This window comes from Chiloscyllium plagiosum, unplaced genomic scaffold (genome assembly GCF_004010195.1).
Source record: "Chiloscyllium plagiosum isolate BGI_BamShark_2017 unplaced genomic scaffold, ASM401019v2 scaf_14089, whole genome shotgun sequence".
Classification (NCBI taxonomy): Eukaryota; Metazoa; Chordata; class Chondrichthyes; order Orectolobiformes; family Hemiscylliidae; genus Chiloscyllium; species Chiloscyllium plagiosum.
The window spans coordinates 21,528-32,927 of NW_025214538.1; the positions used below are offsets into that span (position 1 = coordinate 21,528).

At 54.3% G+C, this 11,400-nt stretch overlaps 1 protein-coding gene across 1 annotated transcript in view; it reads left to right on the forward strand.

Annotated features, from left to right (window-relative positions):
• Positions 1-11,400, forward strand: part of LOC122547926 (2-oxoglutarate dehydrogenase, mitochondrial) — a 22,955-nt gene that overhangs the window by 5,238 nt on the left and 6,317 nt on the right. Inside the window, exons 3-9 of the mRNA XM_043686485.1 lie at positions 72-162; positions 690-869; positions 3,231-3,359; positions 4,632-4,811; positions 7,001-7,153; positions 8,793-8,895; positions 9,270-9,398. Of these exons, the coding sequence (XP_043542420.1) occupies positions 72-162; positions 690-869; positions 3,231-3,359; positions 4,632-4,811; positions 7,001-7,153; positions 8,793-8,895; positions 9,270-9,398 (965 nt within the window). The remainder of the gene's footprint in view (positions 1-71; positions 163-689; positions 870-3,230; positions 3,360-4,631; positions 4,812-7,000; positions 7,154-8,792; positions 8,896-9,269; positions 9,399-11,400) is intronic.

Sequence of the window (11,400 nt, forward strand, 5' to 3'; positions counted from 1 at the left end):
CCCCCCCCTCGCTCTCTCCTGCTCTCTCCCCCCTCTCTCGCTCTCTCCTGCTGTCTCTCTCCCCTGCACAGGGGCCGCCTGAACGTGCTGGCCAACGTCATCAGGAAGGAACTGGAGCAGATATTTTGTCAGTTTGACTCGAAGTTGGAAGCCGCGGATGAGGTGAGTGCGTCCCACCTTGCGCAGAGTCAGGAGGTTGGGGGGGTGAGGTGGTGGGAGATGGTGGGAGATGTTTCTGAGCAGTTTTGGACCAAGAGTTGTGAGCACAGCCCCAGTCCGTCATGCAAACCAACCACTCCGTCCCACGGGTTCCATTTGCACTTGTTGCTACAGGAATGGCAGCCAGTGTCATCAAGGACCCTATAATCTCTTCCAACCTCTCCCGTCGGGCAGAGGATACAAAAGCTTTAAGCACGCGCACCGACAGATTCAAGAGCAGCTTTTCCTCCCCGCTGTTGTTAGACTTCTGAATGGGCCCACTCAAATTACAGACCGAATGTTGATCTCGCTCTCCCACCTGCAGCCGTAACGCTGCATTCCTCGTTCCGTTCTGCTACCCTGACGCGTTTTTGTACCCGAACGCAAGTTTTCACTGTAACGCGCGACAAAAGCCGAACCAAAGGGTTGCGTTCAGCGCGCTGCGTCAAAAGGTGGGAGTCAGCCGCCTCCCTGGAATTCTGTCTCGGCAGGGCACCGGGGACGTGAAATATCATCTGGGAATGTACCATCGGCGAATCAATCGGGTGTCGAACAGGAACATCACTCTCTCTCTGGTGGCGAACCCCTCCCACCTGGAGGCTGTCGACCCCGTGGTACAAGGCAAGACCAAAGCTGAGCAGTTTTACCTCAGTGACACCGAAGGCAAGAAGGTGAGTTTATCAGCGTGTGTTTCTCCACGGTGTTGACCACCCCTCCCCCCCTCTCCACCCACTTGGCGAACCCACCCAGCAAACCATTCTTTGAGAGCATCCTGGTAAAGCAGGCTGGGACGGTGTGGGGTTGGGCGGTGGGTTGCGGTGGTGAAAGATATCCCACCGGTACACCAGAAATACGCTTCTGGGCAACTTTGAAGTTGTTCAGAAGGCTTTCATTAGCAGGGGGATTGAGTTTAAGAGCCGCGAGGTTATGCTGCAGCTCGATAGAGCCCCTGGTTAGACCACACTTGGGATATTGTGTTCAGTTCTGGTCGACTCATTACAGGGAGGATGTGGAAGCTTTAGAGAGGGTCCGGAGGGGAGATTTCCCAGGACTGGAGGGCAGGTCTTATGAAGAAAGGCTTTTCTCATTAGAGTGAAGAAGAATGAGAGGTGTACCAGAAGATGAGAGGCCTAGATAGAATGGATAGACACATGTTTTCCAGGGTGCAAATGGCTATCACAAGGGTGGGGTAATTTGAAGGTGATTGGAGGAAGGTTTCGGGGAGATGTCAGAGGTCAGCTCTTTACACATAGAGTGGTGGGAGTGCACTGCCAGCCGGGGGAGTAGAGTCAGAGACATTAGGGATATTTAAGCGACTCTTGGATAGGCCCGTGGATGATAGTACAATGAAGGGTGTGTAGGTTAGTCTGATCTGAGGTGGGATAAAAGGCCGGCACAACACCGAGGGCCTGGATTGTGCTGTACTGATGGATGTTCTTTCCGGTATCTTGCCCCTGGAGGAGTTTGGGATATGCTGTGTGACTTCTTTGGGAGTGCTGCTATTTCATCCTCCCCCAGTTTTTTTTTTAACCCCTTCCCCTCTACGCTGTCTGAGAGAGAACTGTCACTTCTTCATGTGGCATTGCTCAGTGTCAGAAGTGGGGGAGGGGGAACGCTTTCACAGTTTTAATGTCCCTGCATTTGTCATTCTGAGGAAGTCGGTTCGATTCCTCCGCGCCCCCCCCCCTCCCCCCCACACACAGGTACCCCTGAGTTTCAGGCCTTGCTCGGGATGTTTCAGTCAGTCTCTTTGCTGTGCGTCTGGAGTCACGTGTAGGCCCTGACTGACTGGGGAAGACAGAGTCCCTTGCAAAGGGCATCGGTGAACCGGCTGGGCTTTGATGGCAGTCAGTTGAACATCTGAGGCCGAGTGGGGGGAGGGGGGACCTTCAAGAGGTTTAGAAAATCGTGAGGCTAGGATGAATAGCCAAGGTCTTTTTTTTTCCTGAGGGGAGCAGAGACCAGAACTAGAGGGACATAGGTTTAGGGTGAGAGTGGAGAGATTTAAAGGGGACCTAAGGGGCAACGTTTTCACACAGAGGGTGGTACGTGTATGGAATGAGCTGCCAGAGGAAGTGGTGGAGGCTGGTACAGTTGCAACATTTAAGAGGCATTTGGATGGGGATATGGGCCAAATGGGATCAGTCAGACCGGGGTATCTGGTGAGTATTGACGACTTGCTGTTTCCATATTGTCCGACTCTATAATCCGTAATGATCAAAGGGTTCTGTCGAATTTAAATCCCTCTAACCGTCTTGGGAATCAAAGCCCACACGTCAGGGGGCTGACGGTTTAGTAATGTCAACGCTCATTAGCTGAGGCATCAGGATGCCAACACAAGAATGCCAAGTTTCAAACCCTCCCAGCAACTTACACTGCAGGAAAAGCATTCCCCCCCCCCCCACACACACACACCTTTTGTAACAGCTTTTTAACATCCTGTGCCGTTTCTGCGCACAGTCCAGCAAAATGATGCAAACATTATCATCCAGTCGCTCCCATTCACTTCACTTTTTCCAGTGAAGTTTCAGTTCCGAGATTACCGGAGTGAAAGTCTGGTGCGTGGGATGTTCCCGGGTTAAATCTTGGCAGGCTGGAGCTCTTTTCCCTGGAGCGTCGGAGGCTGAGGGGGTGACCTTATAGAGTTTTACAAAATTATGAGAGGATGGATAGGATAAATAGGCAAAGTCTTTTCCCTGGAGTTGGGGAGTCCAGAACTAGAGGGACATAGGTTTGGAGTGAGAGGGGAAAGATATAAAAGAGACCTAAGGGGCAACTTTTTCACACAGAGGGTGGTGCGTGGATGGAATGAGCTGCCAGAGGATGTGGTGGGGGCTGGTACAATTGCAACATTTAAGAGGCATCTGGATGGGTATATGAATAGGAAGGGTTTGGAGGGATATGGGCCGGGTGCTGGCAGGTGGGACTAGATTGGGTTGGGATATCTGGGTCAGCATGGACGGGTTGGACCGAAGGGTCTGTTTCCGTGCTGTACATCTCTATGACTCTAAGTGTTTTCTTTTGGTTTGCAGGTCATGTCTATTCTCCTGCACGGCGACGCTGCGTTTGCGGGACAGGGAATAGTCTACGAAACCTTCCACCTGAGTGACCTGCCCTCGTACACCACCCACGGGACGATCCACGTGGTGGTCAACAACCAGGTACAGTGGCTGTGAAGGAACTGGTGTGGCTCAGATACTCGCTGTCCCCAGCAGGGCGGCGACTCATCGGCTGTCTGACCCCAAGTCGGAAGCGGAGATCGAATTTCTCAAGTGAAAGCGGGCTCCTGTCACAGTCTATGAGAGAACGTGAGGGCTGCAGATGCTGGAGATCAGAGCTGAAAATGTGCTGCTGGAAAAGCGCAGCAGGTCAGGCAGCATCCAAGGAGCAGGAGAATCGACGTTTCGGGCATAAGCCCTTTCCTGATGAAGGGCTTATGCCCGAAACGTCGATTCTCCTGTTCCTTGGATGCTGCCTGACCTGCTGCGCTTTTCCAGCAGCACATTTTCAGCTCCTGTCACAGTCTAACCAGGCACCAACTTGAAGGTGTCTCGGTCGGACTCTGCTGCTGACGTGTCGCAGTAAAGGAGCCCGTGTCTGAAAGGTTAAATCACTGAGCACAGCAGAACCTCCTGTTTTGACAACTCTTTACGTTCTCCCTCTCGGTTTCTCTCCCTTGTTCTTTCTCTCTCTGGTGGGCCTGCCCACCCCCCCTCCCCCCCCCCCCCCCTCACTCTGGTGTGCGCCTGTCCTCCCTCCCCGTACCCTTTATGCATGTGCCCAACCTCGCTTACTGAACAGTTGTCTTTGCGTTAATAGTTCTGCTGGCAATCAGTTCAGGGCTTAATATGGCTCATATTTGTTTGACGCAGTGTGCATCACTGAGGTAGGGCCGATTCTCCGCAAATATCAGGGGTATGTTCAAGAGTGGTGCGTCTCTCTGAATTATCCAGGACCGGCGGGGAGGGGTGGGGTGTGACAATCCTTATCGTCGTCTCCATGGCTACGCCGTGGCCAATCCCAGTCAGCATGCTGGACCAATCCCCACACCCTTTCCTGCAGGAGCATAGATTGGTGGGTTGAAATTTGACACTCTTGCAGAGTGTCCTGATGAGCCAGAGATGAAAAGCCCCAGCCTCACGGTTTTCCTGCCAGTGATGGGTCGCAGGCAGCGAAGGGGGGGGGGAGGGGGAGGCGTGGCCATTCAGCCTGCCACACCCGTGTCAGTCCTCTGAGAGTGCTGGGACCTGCCTCCAGGTCAGGATCCCAGTGATAAGCCACGATTTGGCAGGCGACGGGCCGAGATTGAGACCTTTTGAAACCCCAGGTTGGCAGTGCCGGGCAGTCAGTTCAGCCCCTCACACTCTCTCTCTCTCTCTCTCTCTCTCTCTCTCTCTCTCTCTCTCTCTCTCTCTCTCTCTCTCTCTCGGCAGATCGGCTTCACCACAGACCCACGGGTGGCCCGCTCCTCTCCGTACCCGACGGACGTGGCCCGGGTGGTCAACGCCCCCATCTTCCATGTGAACGGCGACGACCCTGAGGCGGTGATGTATGTGTGCAATGTGGCCGCGGAGTGGCGGAGCACCTTCCACAAGGACGTGGTGGTGGATCTGGTAAGGTGGCTCGTGCTGGGGGCTTTTCCTAACCCTATCGCATCACTGTGCACGTCATACCCCCCGCCGGCAAATCCAGGGTGGAGAGCCGTTTGCCGGACCCCACCTACAAACTTCACTGACAGGGGTCCCCGAGGACACTACTCCCTCTGTTCGCACTCTCTTAAGCAACGAGGGGAAATTTATCTTCGACCCGCTCTGCCGTTGAGTCACACCACACACAAACAGCCCCTTCGGTCCGAGCGGTCTGTGCTGAACATAATCCCCAAACTAAACCAGTCCCAACTGCCTGCTCCTGGCCCCGTATCCTCCCTGATAGACAATCGGTGAAGGATCAGGCCATTCTGCCCTTGGGGAGCCTGCACCACCATTCATTATGATCATGCCCGAAACGTCAATTCTCCTACTTCCCTGGATGTTGCCTGATCAGCTGTGCTTTTCCAGCACCACATATTTTGACTCTGATGTCCAGCATCCGCCGCCCTCTCTTTTCCCCCCCCCCCTTATCCCTCCCAACCGTTCCTATCCAAATGTGTTTTAAACATTGTAACTGTACCCACATCCTCCACTTCCTCTGGACGTTCATTCCACGCACACACCCACACTGTGCATTTGTAAAAAAACAAATTGCTCCCTAGTTTTGAAACCATATGCACGCACGCATGTACATGCACGCACACACACAGCAAAGGACACCTGCCATTCACCTTATCTATACCTGTCGTGATTTTATAAACCTCTATAAGGTCTCCCCTCAACCTCCTACCCTCCAGTGATAAAAATAAGTCCCGGCCTGTCTTATATAACTTGAACCCTCCAGTCCTGGCAACATCCTGGTAGATCTTTTCTGAACTCTCTCTAGTTCAATAATATTCTTGCTGTAACAGGGCAACCAAAAGTTGACATGGTGCCCCAGAAAAGGCAGAGCGGGACCGTTTTGGGGGAAAAAAAAATTTATGCCGGAGTGGACCATTCAGTCTGACGTGGTGTCGGCTGACCTTGAGTTTCCAAATCTACTGTCTTGCCTCACAATTCAACCCCACCCCCACCCCCCCCCCCACACCCTTCTCTCAATCCTTTGATTTCTCTTCTCTCTCTGTCTCTCCACCCTCCCCCCCACATTGTGCCTTAATCATACTCCACACTGGAACATGTGCAGCCTCCCTAGGGCAGAGAATTCTCACAGGTCGCCACCCTCTGAGTGCGAGACATGGGGCGGCTTGGGCCCATCGGGAGTTTCGTTCTCATTGAAACATACAAGATTCTCATACGGACGAGACGTGGAGAGATTGCTTCTCTCCCTCCCCCCCCCACAAGCGGGAGAGTCTGGAATCAGAGGGCGTCATCTCCGAATAAGGGGCAGCCCCACGGAAGTCAGAGAGGGCGAGGGATTCCATCTCTCTGAGGGGAGTGAATCTGTGGAATTCGTGACCGCCCAGGGACTGGGTCATGAAGAGACGGGCAGAGTTGTAATCAGGAAGGGGGAAACCGGAAGGAAGTGAGGGAGATCGGATCAGCTGCCGAATGGGCGAGCACACTCAGTGGGCTGAATGGCCCACTTCTGTTTGAAGGTCCTGGTCTTAAAACTGCTCGGTATTCTCAGGGAAGCAACCTCTCCACAGCTCCCTCTGTCGAGTCCCTATAAGAATCTCCTCTGTTTCGATAAGGTCTCTAAATAAGTAACAGGCCTGACCCGCTCAACCCCCCCCCCCCTCCTCATGAGGGGGCGTCCCCTCCATCCCTGGGATCAGGCGTGTGAACCTTCTCCACAATGCCTCCGGTGGCCGGTCTATCTCTGCTTGGATACGGGGCCCACAAAACCGTTCCTGGGATCCTGGCTGCGCTCTGACCCGGTGCCTTGTACAATTTTGGTGAAACCTTCCCACTTTTCTACTCCATTCCCTCTGAAAGCGATGCCACCATGTCTTTGGCCTTCCCTATTTCCCCCGTTGACGCTGGCGGTTCAGGGACGTGGATTCCCAGTTTTCTGCAGTCTTAAAATAACATTCAGCTGCTCTCGCCTTCCTGTGGGCCAAGTCTTACGTCTGCCAAGCTTTCGCCCAGATGTTCGGGTTGGAGAGGGAGGGAGGGAGGGAGAATGCTCCTGGGGCCCGGGCTGAGGGCTAACAAACCAGATAGCAGGTCTGAGACCGCTCGTCTGTCTGTCTCTGTCTCTCTCTCTCGGCCAGGTCTGTTATCGCCGTAACGGCCACAACGAGATGGACGAGCCGATGTTCACGCAGCCCCTGATGTACAAGCAGATCAAGAAGCAGAAGGCGGTGCTGAAGAAGTACGCCGAGAAGCTCATCTCCGAGGGAGTGGTCACGCAGCAGGAGTTTGAGGTTCGCAGCTCCCCCTCGCTTCGGTCCCGAGCGTCATGGTCCCCCCCCCCCTCCCCCACTCCCTGAGGGAGTACAGTCACGCCGCACCCTGGACTCCTCGCCCAGCTCCCATTCCCCCAACCTCGTTTCCCTTGGTCCCGAAATTCCAGTTTTCCCCACCCCAACCCGGTCACTAAAATCCCTGGGGCAGCTCTGGTCAATCTTCCTTCCGCCACCCTCACACCTCTCCGAAAATGTTGTTGGGGAGGGGCAGGCGAGAGCTAGCTACAGCTTTTGCCGAATCCTGCCTGGGCGGTTTGCCAACTGGGTTGGCTCAGGTCATCACTGGTGGGTTGGCTAGGTGTTTCGAGGGGATCCTTGTAGAAGGTAGCGACCGTCTGCACGGACGCGAAACTGGGAGAATGGAGTGGGGCTTTTGTTTTTTTTTTAATGGGATGCGGATGCATAGTCTGGCTAACTGTGTGGGAGTCGGGAGGGCTTGTAGTGGATGTCGACGGTTGGCCTATCTCCAGCAATAGGAGCGGTTGTCCAGGGAACGGTGCCTCACTGGTTAGCACTCATGGCACCAGGGTCCCGGGTTTGATTCCACCCTCTGGCGACTGTGTGTGTGTGTCTGTGTGTGTCTGCCTGTTCTCCAACCCTCGTGTCTGCGTGGGTTTCCTCCCCAAGTCCGAAGCTGTCCAGGGTCGGGTGGGTTGGCCAGACTAAATTACCCACAGTGCTCAGGGGCTTGCAACCGATTTTGGGTGAGTTGTGGACAAAAGCTGGGTTACAAGGATAGGGTAGTGGGATGGGTCTGGGTGGATTGCTGTTCAGAGGGTCGGTGTGGACTCGACGGGCCGCATGGCCTGCTCCCACACTGTGTTGGGAGTTCGGTGAAAGCGAGAGAGGAGTCGGGGAGGGACCGGGTGAAGGGGAGAGTTGGGTGAAAGTCGGAAGTGAGCACCCTTTCCAGGCGAGAGGGGGAGGCCGCACCGATCATATCACCCGTGTACCGGAGAAAGAGTGTGGGGAGGGAGCCCAGTCGGACTGGAACAAGGAGTGTTCCATGCACCTTCCAAAGGGACGGGCGAAACCGTGGGGGGTGGTTGGGATGGGGAGTACTCTTTTTGATTTAAGAAAGCGAGGGGGGGGTTAAAGGAGGTGTCATTCCAAAACGTGACCCCATCGTTCTTGTTTCTCTGACGAGGTGAGAACAGCTTGTTCACAGTTTTGGAAACTTCCATTGGATCTCCTCCAACCCCCTCCCCTCCTCTCCGAGGAGAACAGTCTTGTATTCGCCCATCGCTGCTTCCTGGGACCGTCGTCATGAATGGTCCTTCCTGGAGCCACACTCTGAGGTCGGCGGTGTCCGCTAACCAATCATCTCCCTCCCCGGCCACGCCCACCGTTTAGAGTTTGGGCACTCTTGCACGTGTGTCCTGACGAGTGCAAGGTTTTACCAACGTGACGAGCTAGTCCCTGCCTGACGTGAGAGTCTCGGGCAGCGCGCGCCAGGTCCGGGGCGTGGGCGCGGGGGCGGTTGGCAGCGGAGTCAGCACTTTGAGCTTCCCACTGGTGAAGGTGTGCGTCCGTGGGCGTTTCCCCCCTCTCTCTCTATCTCTCTTTCCCACCTCGCCCCCCCCTCCCCTCCTTCCAGGCGGAAATGGCCAAGTATGACAAGATCTGCGAGGAGGCCTACACCCGCTCCAAGGACGAGAAAATCATGCACATCAAGCACTGGCTGGACTCGCCATGGCCTGGTGAGTGCTCTGCTGAGCCCGGCAGTGGGTGAGGGTCAGCTCTGCGTCCGCTGCGACTCTCAGCCGGGTGTGTGCGTGCGGGGACGTGAAAACTCGGATCCTACCTTTTGCTCGGTGCCTGCTTTGCCATCGTCTGGGGCTGGTGGAGTGAGGCGGTGGTGGGGCTGACTTCACTCATTACCGGGCTCGAGCTGCCAGTCTTCCAGTTGGCACTGAGCATGCGGGCACCGGGCTGGGGTGGCGGTGGGGGCAATGGGTGAATGGCCTCCATTCGGGTTGGGGGTGGGGGAGAAAAGAGAGGCTTTCGCGTGTGCGCCCTCTGCTTCATGTCTGCCTCGACCCCCCCCCCCCCCCGCCCTGTTGCCGCCCTGCAGGTTTCTTCACCCTCGACGGGCAGCCAAAGAGCATGAAGTGCCCCTCCACGGGCCTGAGCGAGGAGACACTGGCGCACATCGGGAACGTGGCCAGCTCCGTGCCAGTCGAAGACTTCACCATCCACGGAGGTAGGTCGCGAACCCTGCTGGGGGCGGGGGAGGTGGTGGGGCCGAGGTGAGCCCTTCTGGGTCGCCCACCTGCGAACGCTGCTCGCACCGGTATTCGTGAGCTTTCTCTGTGTTGGCAGGGGTGAGAGGTGCTCAGAAACGATGACTGTCTGAACCCATCGGACAGCCCCAGACCTCCTGCCATCCTCGGTGCCAACCCTCCTCCTTCCCCTGGTTGAACATGAAGAAGCAGTGAGCGACTGGAAGCTCCTCAGGCTGCTGGTACGCCACTCGGCCGACCTTGATACCTGGGCGCGGCGGAGTGGGCATCGCTGGTAGGCTGCTTCGTGCCCACTTGACCTTATTTGATACAGTCTCCCTCCAGAGTCCAGTCTGTCTTGCCCCTGTCCCGTCAGTCGTAGGGTCTGCTCTTGCGGCATGCGACCCTTCGGCCCAACCTAACCAGGTTTTCTAAATCAATCGCATTATCCCCCTAAACGTTGCCTACCCATCTACCTGACCAAGTGCCTCTTAAATGTTGCACCCATTTCCTCCACATACAGTGAGACAGTTTCCCCTGGTCTCCCTTTCAAATCTTTCCCCCTCACCTTAAACCTTTGTCCTCCAGTTTTAGACAGCTGGTTTAGCAGCATTTTACGTTTCAATCACTTCAGATCATTTCTCATGAACAACTTTGTTTGCAGACAGCTTCCTGTTTCTTTTATACCCCATTCCTGCCCTCCCTTCCCCCGCCCCCCTTTTTAGTCCCTTCTGTTTCTTGCTTTTAACTTTGCATCTCCTGCTTTTAATTTCGTTTGGCATAATCCTCTTGGGCGACCACTTTCTTCCTGTTGCTCCTCAGTTGAGCGTCACCCAGAAACTTAAATCCAGTGAGTCCTTATTTAAAGTCTAAATTGCCGATGGGCAATTTAGCATGGCCAGTACAATTGACCTGCACATCTTTGGACTGTATCAAGAAAGGGAATGGGGATAATCCTGGGAATTACAGACCGGTCAGTCTTGCATCTGTGATGGGGAAAATATTGGAGAGGATTCGGAGAAACAGGATTTATGATTACTTGGAAAACCATAGTTTGATTAGAGGCAGCCAGCATGGCTTTATCATAGAACAGAAATAGAATCCCAACAGTGTGGAAACAGGCCCTTCGGCCCAACAAGTCCACACCCACCCTTCGAAGGGTATCACAGGCTGACCAACGCCCCTGAACACTATAAGGCAATTTAACAGAAGGGAAACCCACAAAGCCAACGTGCAAACTTCACACTGACAGTCGCCCGAGGCTGGAATCGAACCCGGGACCCTGGGGCTGTGAGGCAGCAGTGCTAACCACTGAGCCACCATGCCAGCCCATAGAAGTTTGTTACGTAGTCGTTATTATTTAGTCACATGATTGTCTGTTGAGCAACCTCCATTGTTAAATAAGATTAGACTGGATTCCCTACAGTATGGAAACAGGCCCTTCGGCCCAACAAGTCCACACCGACCCTCTGAAGACCCTCATTACAACTCCGTGATAGTGTAACCCTTTTACTATAAATTCTGTGTCCTGTGATCCTGCCCCACGAGCTCCCTGATGAAGGGGCGTCGCTCCGAAAGCTAGTGCTTCCAAATAAACCTGTTGGACTAATAACCAGGTGTTGTGGGATTTTTAACTCTGTTCCCAATGAAGTCCACGTTAGAGTTGGGTTCTTGCGGACAATTCTCATCCAGAAAAGTTCCCACTCGAATACCGCATCTTGGTGCATCCTTATTTAAAATAACTTCAAAATGAAAAACTTCAAAAATGAAATTTGTAAAAAAAAAACAAAAAAAATATGCGTTGTACTTTTAAACAGACCCAGCTCCATCTAGTGGTGGAGATTGGTCAGTGCTGGTGCCTGCGACAAAAGGCCACTGAGCAGTTTGGGTGAGACTGGGGAGAGAGTCATAGAGATGGACAGCACGGAAACAGACCCTTGGGTCCAACCCGTCCATGCCAACCCAGATATCCCAACCCAATCT